Source organism: Ailuropoda melanoleuca, unplaced genomic scaffold (assembly GCF_002007445.2).
Source record: "Ailuropoda melanoleuca isolate Jingjing unplaced genomic scaffold, ASM200744v2 unplaced-scaffold7618, whole genome shotgun sequence".
In the NCBI taxonomy this organism is placed as follows: Eukaryota; Metazoa; Chordata; class Mammalia; order Carnivora; family Ursidae; genus Ailuropoda; species Ailuropoda melanoleuca.
Genome location: NW_023251814.1, coordinates 52,371 through 67,247, shown reverse-complemented (window position 1 = coordinate 67,247; position 14,877 = coordinate 52,371). Strand labels below are relative to the sequence as shown.

The window sequence follows — 14,877 nt, the reverse complement described above, 5'->3', positions numbered from 1 at the left end:
TAGATCCTTTACGTCTCTGGTTAAGTTAATTCCAAGGTAACGTATGGTTTTTGATGCTATTGTAAATGGGACAGATTCCCTAATTCCTCTTTCTTCAGTCTCATTATTCGTGTATAGAAATGCAACTGATTTTTGAGCATTGATTTTGTATCCCGCCACATTACTGAATTNTGGGCATTGATTTTGTATCCTGCCACCTTACTGAATTGTTCTATAACTTCTAATAGTTTGGGAGTGGATTCCTTTGGGTTTTCCATATAGAGTATCATGTCATCTGCAAAGAGAGACAGTTTGACTTCTTCTTTGCCGATTTGGATACCTTTGATCCCTTTTTGTCTTCTGATTGCTGTTGCAAGGACTTCTAGTACTATGTTGAATAATAGTGGCGAGAGTGGGCATCCTTGTCGTGTTCCTGATCTTAAGGGAAAGGCTTCCAGCTTTTCCCCATTGAGAATAATGCTTGCAGTAGGCTTTTCATAGATGGCTTTTATGAGATTGAGAAATGTACCCTCTATTCCTACACTCTGAAGGGTTTTAATCAGGAAAGGATGCTGTATTTTGTCAAATGCTTTTTCTGCATCAATTGAGAGGATCTATGGTTCTTGACTTTTTTCTTGTTGATATGATCTATCACACTGATCGATTTGCGAATGTTGAACCACCCTTGCATCCCAGGGATGAATCCCACTTGGTATTGATGGATAATCCTGTTAATGTACTTTTGGATCCTATTAGCTAGGATCTTGTTGAGAATTTTGGCATCCATATTCATCAGGGAAATCGGTCTGTAATTCTCCTTTTTGATCGGGTCTTTGCCTGGTTTGGGGATCAAGGTAATATTGGCCTCATAGAATGAGTCTGGTAGCTTTCCTTCTGTTTCTGTTTTTTGAAATAGCTTTAGGAGAATAGGTATTATTTCTTCTTTGAATGTTTGGTAGAATTCCCCAGGAAAATCGTCGGGGCTGGAGTTTTTTTTTTTTTTTTGGAAGACTGTTTATCACTGACTCAACCTCTTCATAATTAATTAGCCTGTTTAAAAAATCAGTTTCTTCCTCTTTCAGTCTTGGTAGTTTATAGATTTCCAGAAAGTCCTCCATCTCTTCCAGATTGCTTAATTTATTGGCATAAAGCTATTGATAAAAGTTTCTAATAATCCTTCCAATTTCATTGGTGTTCGTTATGACCTCTCCTTTTTCATTCATAATTTTATTAATTTGGGTCCTCTCTCTATTCTTTTGGGTAAGTCTTGCCAGTGGTCTGTGAATTTTATTAATTCTCTCGAGGAACCAGCTTCTAGTTCTGTTGATCTGCTCTACTGTACTCCTGGTTTCTAATTCATTGATTTCTGCTCTAATCTTGGTCAACTGCTTCCTCATGCGTGGATTAGGCCTGTCCCTCTGTTGCTGTTCCAGCTTCTTGAGGTGAGAATATAAAAACTTTAGACTTTTCTCTTCTTTTGATTGAGGCTTGGATGGCTATGTATTTTCCCCTTAGGTCTGCCTTTGCAGTATCCCATAGGTTTTGGACTGTTGTTTTTTCATTGTCGTTGGTCTTCATAAATTGTTTAAATTGATTTTTGATTTCCTGGTTTATCGAATCATTCCTGAGCAGGATGGTTCTTAGTCTCCAAGTGTTTGAGTTTCTTCCAAATTTTTCCTTGTGTTTGAGTTCCAATTTCAAAGTGTTGTGGTCTGAGAGTATGCAAGGAATAATTTCAGTCTTTTGGTATCAGTTGAGACCTGTTTTGTGACCTAGAACGTGGACTATTCTTGAGAATGTTCCATGGGCATTAGAATAGAATGGGTATTCTTTGGTTCTGGGGTGTAGTGTTCTATATATATCTATGAGGTCCAACTCATCGAGTATGGTAATCAAAGCTCTTGTTTCTTTGTTGATTTCTTGCTTCGGTGATCTGTCTATTGCTGATAGTGGAGTGTTGAGGTCCCCTACTATTAACGTATTTTTATCTATATGTCTCTTTGTTCTGGTTAAGAGGTGGCTTGTGTACCTAGTTGCTCCCCTCTTGGGAGCATAGATATTTATAATTGTCATATCCACTTGTTGCATACATCCTTTAAGAATAATATAGTGCCCTTCTGTGTCTCTAACTCTAGTCTTTAGTTTAAAATCCAGTCTGTCCGGTATGAGAATTGCTACCCCAGCTTTCTTTTGAGGTCCATTGGCGTGAAAGATGGTATTCCATCCCTTTACTTTCAGTCTGAATGTATCTTTAGGTTCAAAATGAGTCTCTTGTAGACAGCAAATGAATGGGTAATGTCTTCTTATCCAATCTGCAACCCTGTGGCGCTTTATGGGAACATTTAGGCCACTAACATTGAGACTGATTATCGAGAGATATGATTTTAATTATGCCATGTTGCCTGTAAAGTCTTTGTTTCTATAGATTGTGACTTTCTGTTCTGTATCATTCTTGGGGGCTTTTAATTTTTATAGAACCCCCCTTAATATCTCCTGTAGGGCTGGTTTCCTGGTTACAAAACTGGTCAATGACTGGCGATTCTGGAAGGTCTTTATTTCTCCATCCAATTCTGAATGACAGCCTTGCTGGATAAAGGATCCTTGGATGCATGTTTTTCTCTGAAAGAGCTTTAAAAATGCCCCCCCCAAACCCTTTCTGTCACTCCAGGTCTGTGTAGATGGGTTTGACGTAATTCTGATACTTTTGCCTTGGTACCTGAGAGATTTCTTTGCCCTGGCTGCTTTCAACACTGTATCCTTGGATCTAATATTTGGGAATTGCATTATGACATGACGTGGTGTAGGTTTGTCGTGGTTGAGCTTGGGAGGGGTCCTCTCTGCCTTTTGGACATGAATGCTTGTTTCCCTTGCTATATTAGGGAAGTTTTCAGCTACAATTTGTTCAACTATCTCTTCTAGACCTCTGTTTTTCTCCACCCCCTTGAGGATGCCGATGATTCTGACATTGGAACATTTCATTGAGTCAGTAATCTCCGGTAACCTACATTCTTGAGAATGGATTTTTTTGAGTCCAGATTCTATTTTAGCTTTCTCTTCTACTAACCCATCCTCCAATCCGCTGATATGTTCTTCTGCCTGATTCACCCTGGCCGTCAGAGCCTCTAGTTTTGACTGCATTTGGCTCATAGAATTTTTAATTTCTGCCAGATTCACTCTCATTTCTGTCCTTAGAAATTCTATATTCTCATTAACATTTTTGTTAATACTTTCGTCACGTGTACACATCATTTTGACCATTGTTACTCTGAATTCCATTTCTGATCATTTGGTTATATCCATATCCACTAGTTCTGTGGCAAAGGCCACAGACTCATTGTCTTTTCTTTGCTGGGGGGGATTTCTCCTTCTTGTCATTCTGATGAGAGGTTGCAGGGTTGTCCACAGCCCAAATTATTGACAGGGACCTAGGCAGTGCGCAGTTGTTTTAAGGGATCTTAGGGATGTGTTCTTGATTTTTCAGCCTGCCTTCTCGGGGAGGGGCCTGCTGCTCCGATACTCAGGCAACCCTGTTTGGGTAGAGTCTCTGTGTCCCCTGCGAGGGGGGATGGGGATGGGCACCCTGTGAGCCGGCGTTTCCAGGCTTTTGTTCTCTGGCAGCTTTCCCTGTTGGTTTGCTGTGCCTCTTCTGAGAGTCAGAGCAGAAGTGGCCAAATCTCGGCCTCTGTCTCAGAACAGAGGGATCATGGACCATTCTCCGCTGATGTTCTGGCCACTTTAACTCTGTTACTGTTGGTGCTGCTCAACCCTGCTGCATCATGGGATGTGTGCCCCACACCTGGCATCCCAGCCCTCACTTCCACGGCCGGCGCGTCTCTGTCCTTTGTGTTTCTAACACCGCCAGCTGCCAGCCACCCGCCACCCCTGTGTGCTCCCGGAGCTCCCGGTCTCAGTCTGGTTCCAGTGAGCACAACGGAGTGAGAAGTCTGGTCGCGTGCGTTCCCCGGCTCACGGTCTCAGTCTGCTCTCTCGCGGGTGCCGGTCCACGAGTCCCCCCATTCACCCGTTCAGGTGGCTACTGCTTCCCGGCGCACTAACGCGGCAGCTCCCTCCCCCTTCTGTTCATCTTCCGATATCTGTGCGCGGTTTCATGGCTCCCTGCTTCATTCCTCAATACTCAGCACTGGAGATGTTCCTTTGTAGACATCCAGATGTATCTTCCTGCATCTCACACTGATTCTTTGGATGTTCAGAATGGACTGGTACCTATCCAACTTGATTCAGGTGGACAGCTGAAAAAGGGGTTCCCTACTCCTGCCCCATCTTAATTCCTCCCCCCTATTTGGACAGTTTAAATCTTGATCAAAACTTTCTGGGGCGCCTGGGTGGCTCAGTCGTTAAGCATCTGCCTTCAACTCAGGTCCTAGGTGACTTATTCTTTGCAAGGCATTTCTTGGATGTGGAGCACCAGGCCTCTTAAGAGCCTAGACATTGTCATTTTTTTGCTCTCCCCTCCAACCTCTCCATGAACTTGTTCAAGGCATTTTTCGTGTCTTCATTCCTGAGAGTATAGATGATGGGGTTCCGCAGAGGGGTCACTGTGGTGAAGAACACAGACACCACCTTGTCCTCCAGGAGGCTGGTGTATGGATGGGAATAGATGAAGATGCAGTGTCCCAGGAAGAGTGTGACGATGGTGAGGTGTGCTGCACAGGTGGATAAGGCCTTCCGCCTGCCTTCGGAGATCTGCTGCCTCAGGCTCACCAGGATGACCGCGTGGGACACCACGAGGACCACAAAACAGACCACGAAGATCAGACCGCTGTTGGTGACGATGAGGATTTCAATGATGTGGGTGACCGTGCAGGCCAGTTTGATCACCTGAGGCACATCCCGGAAGAAGCTGTCAATCTCATCAGGACCACAGTGAGGCAGCTTGATGGTGAGGGAGGTCAGCGATATGGAGTGGATGGTGCCCCCCGTCCAGAGGGCCACAGCCAGCAGCACACATACTTTCCAGTTCATCACTGTCATGTACCGCAGGGGTTTGCAAACGGCCACGTACCGATTGTAGGCCATGACAGTGAGGAGAAAGATCTCGGTGCAGGCAAAGAGGTGCAGGAAGAACATCTGGGTGACACAGGCATCAAAGGAGATGAGCTTCTCTTCTGACCACGTATCTCTGAGCATCTTGGGGACGGTGACCGTGGAGTGGCAGACATCAATAAAAGATAGGGTACTGAGGAAGAAATACATAGAGGTATGGAGCCGGCGGTCATAGATAATAGTTATGACAATGAGGATGTTCCCAATCGGTGTCAGGACATAGGAAGTAAGGAACAGGGCAAACACAGTCATCTGCACCTTCTGATTGGCAGATAAGCCTCTAAGCCAAATGTATTTCATGGAAGTGGTTTGATTGAGTAGGTCCGCCTCTTCCATTCTCTTTGTTGGACACTCTGAAAAGAATTAGGAAAAAAAAAATAACACTTAGCATCTGTATCAATCATCTGGTCACTTAATTTCTTCTGTGTTTGCTTTTCCCTCCATCTGGAGTTTATGGTCCAGTATTATTTTAAAAACCCCATTCAGCATCTTCAATCATGCTGCATACACAGTAGGCAACACACAGACGTTTTTGGAAAAATATTGCAGAGAACCATGATTCACCAAGAGATATAAGGCAGCCTTGGAGAGCGGAGGGTTTATATTTACTCATAAATCTTTAGCAGAGAAGAAACCAGGATTTTTCTACCCCAAGCCAGTAACATGTTCAAAGTTGTACACAGCCTGGCCTTGAGCATCGTTTTCTCTATTGCCTGTTGGCTGCATTTTTGACTCGTCCGAAGGACTTCCACCCCTGCGCACTCTGCCGTGACGCCCTGGGACTGTCATGGCAATGACCTGGTCTGTGTCCGGTAGACGCTTTTCCCCAGTCGGCTGAACAAGGGGCAGTGTGGTTGGGGTGTCTTAGGAAGAGCTGCGAGTTTTCCTCATTTCTTTCTTTTCTCCCATCCCCTCCCTTCCCCTCCCTTCCCCTCCCCTCCCCTCCTCTCTTTGTTTCTTTTTTTCGTTTTATAGATAGAGAAAATGAGGCAGAGAGAGGTAAAGCAATGGGCTTAAGTTGCCAGAGAATTGCAGTAACAGCTGTGTCCGGAGCACAGGCCTCCTGAGTCCCGGCCCAGGCTCTCTATGCCACCACTCTGACCTGAATCGTTTATGTGACGGTTGGCATAATTAAGGCGCTAAGTGAAGTGCGTCTTGGTGAGCTGCCTCTTCCTCTGCTAGGTGCACCCCACCAGCCTGGTTGGGCATCTGTGGGGAGTCTAGTCTCTCTTCTCTCGCTTGTCTTCATGTCATGGCCTGGATGCGCAGTCTTGCAGGGGTGCCCACCCACGCATGCCGCTGTCTTGGTTCCTGGGGTCCGCTCATCTTGTGCTATCTTCTTCCCGTCACTGATCACTACTGGAGCATTCCCTCATTCCTCAAGGGCAGGCTCTCTGCCAGACAAATGAATCAGCTCCACATTGCTTATGAAAAAGGACTAGAGTACTCTTTCTCTTCTGCTTCTAGTTACCTCTTCCTTCTCCAGCATTTCCTATTTCTCATCGTGCTGGTCTTCCACAGACAGTGGCCCTTTTGATGGCCTATATCAATAGAGGGAAGATTAAGGTAGTGTCAGATTAGGAAACTAGCAAAGTAGAGTCATGGGAAAAGAAGGTATTTCTGGGGCAGGAGAAGTCTTTTAGTTAACATTTGAATTAAAGTCATGGTGTTTAAAGCTTAGATTAATATTTATTGTAACATCTTAATGTAGTGACGGATTAACTTTACTCTTAAGCAGTTTCTCTTAGTGGGGGTGCCTGGGTGGCCTCGTTAGTTAAGCGTCTGCCTTCGGCTCAGGTCATGATCCCAGAGTCCCGGGATTGAGTCCAGCATCCGGCTCCCGGCTCGGCGGGGAGTCGGCTTCTCCCTCTGACCATCTCCCCTGTCCCCTCCCATGCTCTCTCTCTCTCACTCTCTCTCTCTCTCTCAAATAAAATCTTAAAAGAGAAATATTTCTTTTTTTTTTGAAGATTTTATTTTATTTATTTGACAGAGATAGAGACAGCCAGCGAGAGAGGGAACACAAGCAGGGGGAGTGGGAGAGGAAGAAGCAGGCCCATAGCAGAGGAGCCCGATGTGGGGCTCGATCCCGCAACGCCGGGATCACGCCCTGAGCTGAAGGCAGACGCCCAACCGCTGTGCCACCCAGGCGCCCCAAAAGAGAAATATTTCTTAGTATTCACTTAAAGCTTCTACTCTAGAAAGCTACTTTGTTTCATTGTTTTCTTGATTTATTTATTTTTAGAGAGAGAGTGTGTGTGTGTATGTGTGTGAGTGAGGGGGGAGGGGCTGAGGGAAAAGGAGAGAGAATCTCAAGCCCACTCCACAGCTAGCACAGAGCCCGCTAGGGGGCTTGATCTCACGGCCGTGTTTTCATACTTGAGCTGAAACCGAGAGTTAGATGCTCAACCAGCTTAGCCATTCAGGTGTCCCCAGAAAGCTATTTTAAACGTTGAATGATTTACATCTGTTCCCTTTTTAATTTAACTAATCAACTCAAAGGATGACTGCAAACTTGAAAACTAAAGAACTGAGCAAGAATGGAGCCAGGGGTTTATTTTAAATTAATCTGGAGAATTTCACCCGCACAGAGTGTGTGGATGGAGAACTAGGTCTGTAATGAAGACTTGTGTTCCATCATCATCACTTTTTTTTTTTTTCTATTTCTTTGGAGCTGCAGGAAGAAATGCTAGGAGAAATGGAGATGTGCCCAACTGCAGTAGAAATTTGGTGTCAGTTTACTTTGAGGATATGGTGCACAAAAAAAAAATTCGAATGTCTGTGGCATATGCTTCAGAAAAATGTAGGAAAATAATTCAGAACAAAACCAGAGTAAGACAGAGTGTCTGTAAAACTCACCCTGGGTTGTTTCCGGTGCTCCCGGCCCCTCCAAAGAGAACTGAATTGTCACGGCCTGGTAGTTTCAATGTCAAGTTTTGATAGTGAATTATTTTCCAGTGGAGAGAACTAATCGGACAGATTTAAAGTTGGGCACATCAGATAACCCTGTTTACCTTGATTTTTCCATAAGCATGGCCAGAGCCCTCAAAATTCTCCTGGGTCTTGTTCAGTTTTTGGTGATCAGTCACGGTAAATACATTTGGTGATACTTTACCAGAAGTGCTCCAGGGTTTTTGCAAAATTTTACACCTTAGTGCCTATGTTATTCTCATCGTTATTAGTATGCAGAGCATGTAACTCTGCCTTAAGATTTTCCAGAATTGGTTTCCAGTCTGCTGGAGATGTGGCATAAGAATGGTATATTTTTTTTGCACTTTTCCAGATGATATTGGCAGCGGAATGATTCAAAGTCTCTATCAACCACTTTTACAGGCCATGCTAGCTTACCAGGAGATTTCTAACACAAACTGGTCCTAATCATTCACAACCAGTGTGATGGAGGCATTGTTTCCTTGGCAGCACACTCTCTGGTGTAAATTTTATATGGCTAGCTTCAGACGGATTATTCTACCGAGTACTGAAGGGAAATGTGTACAGAAAGAGAGCAGCTGGGGCTGGCAGCTGCAGGGTTGGGTGGTTTTTTGGTTTTTGTGTTTTTGTGTTTGTGTGTGTGTGTGTGTTTTACCTGAATTACATAGGTTTTATCTCCTTGGGACCTTTTAAGCAATGCCATCAGCTTACCCTAGTCATAGTTAGAAAAAGTTAATTCTGTGGGGACTAAAGGTACCGAATTTGAAATTGTCACTAGGGGAATTTAAAGGGAAAGCAGGGCTTCCACATCTAAACCTTTAGGATGTGTTTAGACATGATTAAATGAACTACTACTCTGTGCTAAGTATTAGGGGAGGGGATTTCATGGTTTCTCATGTAATCCACATACAAACACAGAGATGAGGCATGGGCCCTGGAGTTAAGATTTTAATCAGCTCTCTGCCAGAGAGGTCAAGGGTTTGGCCTTGAGGGTCAGGTTGTGTGAGTGCAAATTCTAGATGTGTAAGTTTGGGCAAGTTCCTTAACCTCTCTGGGCCTCAGCTTCTCATCCATAAGACATAAATAACAATGGTCATTTGTTTCTTAGAACTCTTGAAATCTTTGCAAAGCCTGTGATGTGGCACTTAGCGAATATGTTGCCTAAGTTAATGCAGTTACGCAATATGCAATTCAAACCAACAAGAAACCCACCACCCCGTAACAGCCAACTCTTTTGGCATCACTATTCATTGTTTTGTCTACAGTGAAAATCTAGGTCCTCTTGCTCCAATTACCCTTGGCTTTCTCTGTTTGGATGTAAGAGCTTGGTAGTTTGAGTTGGAGAATGAAGAATCCCAAGGGGAAGACTACAGATCATACTTGGGGTTTTTCTTTTCATTTTTACTTATTTAAGTAATCTCTACACCGTACATGGGGCTCGAATTCACCTCCCAGAGATCAAGAGCCACACACCGTTCCGTCTGGGCTCGTCAGGTGCCCCTATACTTTGAGTTTGAATTTAAGATTGACTAGTTCTGTGGGTTGGTTAGGATATATGAAATCAAAGGTGCGGAAGGAAGCCTTATAGCTGATTCTTCAGGCAACAGTGCGTAGAAGAGAAGATGGTAATGGGGGAAAGTGTCAGAAATTACCAAAAACTCTTACTCCTGAGGACTTGTGGCTTGGCCTCCTTTTCCCCAGTTTTCTTGTTGCATTTGTTACCATTGATCAGAGGCCAGACTTGAAGGTATTGAAAAACTCAGAGCTTCTAGAACCTAGAGATACTGCTACTTGATCCATGTGGGGCTTGTATTATGTTGTGACGTTGGCAATTAGGGTATGCATAAGGAAGAGGGGTATACTGCCCGTACTCATTCTCAAGTAGTTTTGGAATTGAGATCCTTTATCACAGGCATAGTACACCAAGGATAATATAGAAAATGATGTTCAGTTGATTATAGGGCAATTACTATCACCACTGTCACTGATAATATACAAGGTTGAGAAATTAACTTTTGGCCTAACCTACAGTGTCTGTATTTCCCACTTCTTCTGGGTAGCCCTCTCCCCTGGCCCACTACTTCCCTCTCTGACTGTGTACTGAATGTCCCAGTCAGCCTTTTTCTCCTAGGAAGGCCCTCATGTTCCAAAAATTGCCTGTTCCCATTTCCTCTGCAGAATAAATGAGAAGAATTGCGGACACTGGCATAGCACTTGAGAGCTTGTAAAGCTCTTTCACACTCATTAATTTATTTGATCTTCACAATATCCCTGTGATACTGTGGGGAGCATTATAGAAAAATTAGACTTGGCATTAAGTGATTTTCAGAGTTTATATATCAGGGAAGCAGCTGAACCAGGTCTTCTGCTGCTGATTCTGATATTTACTCCATTACTTCACTTGGATGCTGTATTTCTGAGAGGAGCCACACTTAAAAGAGTTGCTTGTTGAATCACATAGAAATGTTTCATTGGTTTTGGGATAGGTAACTTCTTGGTATTTTTTTAAAAAAGATTATTGGGGCGCCTGGGTGGCATAGCGGTTGAGCGTCTGCCTTCGGCTCAGGGCGTGATCCCGGCGTTATGGGATCGAGCCCCACATCAGGCTCCTCTGCTATGAGGCTGCTTCTTCCTCTCCCACTCCCCCTGCTTGTGTTCCCTCTCTCGCTGGCTGTCTCTATCTCTGTCAAATAAATAAATAAAATCTTAAAAAAAAAAAGATTATTTATTTTTTGGAGAGAGCATGGCGGGGGGAGGGAGATGGAGAGGGAGAAGGAGACTCCTCACAGAGCAGGGAGCCCCCACTCTGGTCTCGTCAGGGGGCTGGATCCCGATACCCTGAGATCATGGCCTGAATGAAATCCGATGCTTAATCGACTGAACCACCCAGGTGCCCCACTTTTTGGTATTTTTATTCCTCCTGACTGACCCTTTCCTTCTTCCCATTCCATTCTGTCCACTCCAAAAGATCAAAGGGCCATACTCCTCCCTTCTGAAAGGCCACTGACTCTCTGCTAAAAGCAGACAATAAGGGGTTTATAATCTAGGGTGTGTGCAATATCACACTTCTTGTAAAATGAGATAAAAAGATCCTATGTGGAATTTACAATACAGTGAATTAAGGTGACTTGTATTTTAGGAATTTGAGTTGAGATTTCTGTTCCCTATAACTGAAACTATCCTGACTGAGAAAACATTTGATCAGTTTTGACTCACTGGACAATGTTATTGTAAAGAATGCATTGGAGACAGTGAAGAATACTGTTACTGTGGGTTTCATTCTGATTGATAAGAAAGAATTTGTTAATGTCATGTGTGGTGGGCAGAATAATTCCCCCAAAGATGTTGCTGTTGGAATCTGGGGAATCTGTGGAAAGAGACTTTGTGAATGTGATTAGGTTATGGACGTTGAGGTGGGGAGATTCTCCTGGAATATCTGGGTGGGTCCAAAATAATCAGAAGGGTCTTCCTGAGTGAAGAGGGAGGGAGGAGAAGCAGAGTTCAAGAAGGAGATGTGACCACAGAAGCAGAGGTAGGAATGATGTGATTGCCGGTGGGGGGGGGGGAAGCCAAGGAATGTAGGCTACATTCATTCTAGAAGCTGTGAAATTCAAACAAACAGTTTTCTCGTAGAGTCTTCAGAAGGACTGTAGTCCTATTGACATCTTGGTTTTAGCCTCATGAAACTGATTTAGATTTCTGATCTGTAGAATGGTAAGATAATACATTTGTGTTGCTTTAAGCCACTGAATTTGAGGTAATTTGTTACAGCAGCAATCAGAAACTAACACATTATGGAGCTTGTCAGAAACTTAGAAGAGATTATGTGTAGAAGGGAAGGAAAAATTCTCTCTCTACCCCATGGTCTTCTGGCTGGACCAAGAATTAAATTTACATGAGACACATTAAGAAAAAAAAATCAAAGTTTTATTGCAGGTGCATGGCAAATTGAGACCAAAAGAAATAACCAAAGCAGGCAGGTTTTATACTTTTTAGACAAAAAGACAGTAAATCTGAGAGGAATTGGCAAGATACAGGAAACTTAACATTAGTAGCTTCAATTCGTAAGGAATTCGAACAGAATTTGGGCTAGTGTAGTAAATTAGTAAAAAGGAACAAGGTTGTTTATGCAGCTTTCTTGGCTCTTAATTGCCTATCTCTTGTGATAAGGATATTTCTTTCCCTCCTGGAACAGGAAGGATGTCTTTCACATGGGAGGTTGATTTCCTGCTTTCACAGGAACAGAGAAGGGTATGAATGTCCTTCTTACATAAGCTGTCTCTTAAGTAACTTATTTTATTTTAATTAAAGATTTTCTGTGTTGCTTTGAGAGACAGAGTGTGAGGGGTGGGGAGGATAGAGGGAGAGGGGAGACAGAATCTCAAGCCTACTCCGTACTGAGTATGATGCCCAATGCTGGTCTTGATCCCAAGACCCTGAGTTCGTGACCTGAGTCCAGATCACAAGTCGGAGGCTTAATCAACTGAGCCACCCAGTCGCCCTGGCAAAAGATCACTTTCAATATATTTCCAGGCAATGCAGGGAAGTGACTAGTGCAAGAGGGAAAACAAACATGGGGGACTCTGCATTTCCCTAACTTACTGCCTAAAGAGATTTAGTTTCTAGTCTACAGGTCAGGGATGAAGAATACAGTCGAAGCTCAGCCCATTTCCATGAGTTGGAGACAGCAAGATGGAAGTTTGGAGAAGTCAATGTGGCTGTGGTTTACAGTACAGAATACTGAGGAGAGCTGCACAGAGAAAGAGGACCTCAGAAAGCCATCTAGGATCACTTTTGAGTTTTCACAGAATTCCTCAATAGGGCACGTGGGTGAGGAACGTAAGTGGTGTGGGGAAAATCATAGCCCAGGGGAAGCAGAGAGGAAAATGTCACTAGCCTTCACACACTATCAGGAAAAGTCTGTGCTACCAGCAGCAGGCAGAGTGGAAAACCTCGTAATTCACGGGACATTGCAAAGAGAGCTCAGAATACCAACAGAACAATAGCAAAATACATTGAAGACTGCTGTGATACCACCTAACAAACCTTTGGAAAGCTAGTCTGGAAGGATAAAATAGTTTTACAGGAACCTCACCATCAGAACAATCCTCAAGAGTATGTGTTGAAATATAAGCAATAGTTAATATCTAACAATTAAAATTCACAATACCTGCCTTCCAACAACAGATTACCAGGATGCAAAGGAGGATAAAAGTTCACCTCGTACTGAGGAGAAAGATTAAACAATAGAAACCTACCCAGAAATGAAGAAGAGGATGGAAGTATTGCACATGTACATTCAAACAACTGTTAGAAAGAGGTTATATATACGTAAGAATGTACACAAAGGATGAAGTGAAAGAGCAGAGATATAGAAACTATGAAAACAAGGAAAACCCAACTTCTGGAGCTGAACAGTAGCACGTCTAAGATGCAAAACGTAGTAGATGGGCTTTCTTTCACTAAATAGCAAAAAGAGAGATAGAGAGAGATAGAGAGAGAAAGAGAGAATGTGAATGTATTATCATATCAGTTGTCCAGAAGAAAGCAGAGAAAAGGAAGGGTGCAAACCACGCCCTGCACACAAACACGAGAGTATGTGTGAGCTTTGTAGCAATTTCAAGTGGCCTGGTAGATAAGAAATTGGCTGAGGTACAGAAAAAAAAAGAAGTTTGAAGAAGTAATGTCTGATTATTATCTGAATTGTATGAACCCTCTACACCCATAGATTCAAGAATTCAGGAATCCAGCCAACAAAACCCCCAAACATAAGGATCATGAAAAAAAAAAAAAACCTCCTTATCAACCTCCAGCCTAATAAAATTGCTTTAGACCAATGATAAAGAAAAAATCTAAAAAGCATATGGAGATGAGTCCATTGCATTACCTGTCACGTCCCTAATTCTGTAGATGGTCTCTGTTTCTTTCTGGTCTGTGTTACTCTTGGAGTCTCTCTTCACTTACAGGATCCCCCTTCCTATTTCTTGCAGGGTGGTTTAGCGGCCAGATCCTTTGAGTTTCTTTCTGTCCTGGAAGCTCTTTGTCTCTGCTCCTATTCGGAATGACTCCTTGCTGGGTAAAGTATTCTTGGCTGCATGTTTTTCTCATTTAGTATCCTGACTCGATCACGCCAGCCCTTTCTGGTGTGCCAGGTCTCTGTGGATAGGTATGTGGCTAGTGCAATGTGCTTACCCCTGTCGGTGAAGACCCTCTTGTCTCAAGCTGCTTTCAGGATTTTCTCTTTATGTCTGAAATTGCAAACGTCACTATTCTATGTTAGGGTGTTCCTCTCTTCTTATGGATTTGGGGAAGAGTCCTGTCTACCTCATGGACTTGAATGCCTGTTTTCCTCCCAGATTGGGGAAGTTCTCAGCTGCGATCTACAGGGATAGATCTTGTGTCCCTCTGTGTCTTCTCCCTTGGGGCCAGAAGTAATTCAAATATTGTTTCCTTTTGTGGCATCACTGATTTTTTGATTCCTCCACCCACGGTCCATTCGTTGGCTTTCTCTCTTTTCCGCAGCTTCCTTCCTTTCCATCAGCTTGTCTTTGGTGTCACTGACTCTGTCTTCTGCCTCTTTGACCCTAGCCGTTAGAGCGTCCACATCCAGTGTAGACTGCATTTCAGTTTGAGCCTTTTGAATTTGGGCCTGATTCGATTTCATTTCTGCACTCTGAGAGTCTCTCATGTCATTTATACTTTTTTCAAGCCCAGCTAGCAACTTTGTAATTGTCATCCTGAGTTCCAGCTCTGACATCTTACTTAAAACCATATGCATTAGATCAGTGGCAGAGTGTGTTACCTCTGGCTCTTTCTTTTGCTGTGAATCCCTCCCTCTAGTCACTTTTCCCAGAGAAGAATGGATGGGGGAGAGAGAGATTATGATCTCACAGGGTGGACAAA

General features: G+C 43.5%; 1 protein-coding gene across 1 annotated transcript; it reads right to left on the bottom strand.

Annotated features, from left to right (window-relative positions):
• Positions 1–4,428: 4,428 nt before the first annotated feature.
• Positions 4,429–5,428, bottom strand: LOC117800735 (olfactory receptor 4E1-like). The gene has a single exon (XM_034653295.1). The coding sequence runs from the start codon at positions 5,377–5,379 to the stop codon at positions 4,432–4,434; it is 948 nt and encodes a 315-aa protein (XP_034509186.1). The 5' UTR covers positions 5,380–5,428; the 3' UTR covers positions 4,429–4,431.
• Positions 5,429–14,877: the final 9,449 nt, after the last annotated feature.

What these genes read in the sequence shown, in the direction of transcription:
- LOC117800735 (XM_034653295.1), bottom strand. Translation starts at nt 5,379, where the DNA reads ATGGAAGAGGCGGACCTACTCAATCAAACCACTTCCATGAAATACATT.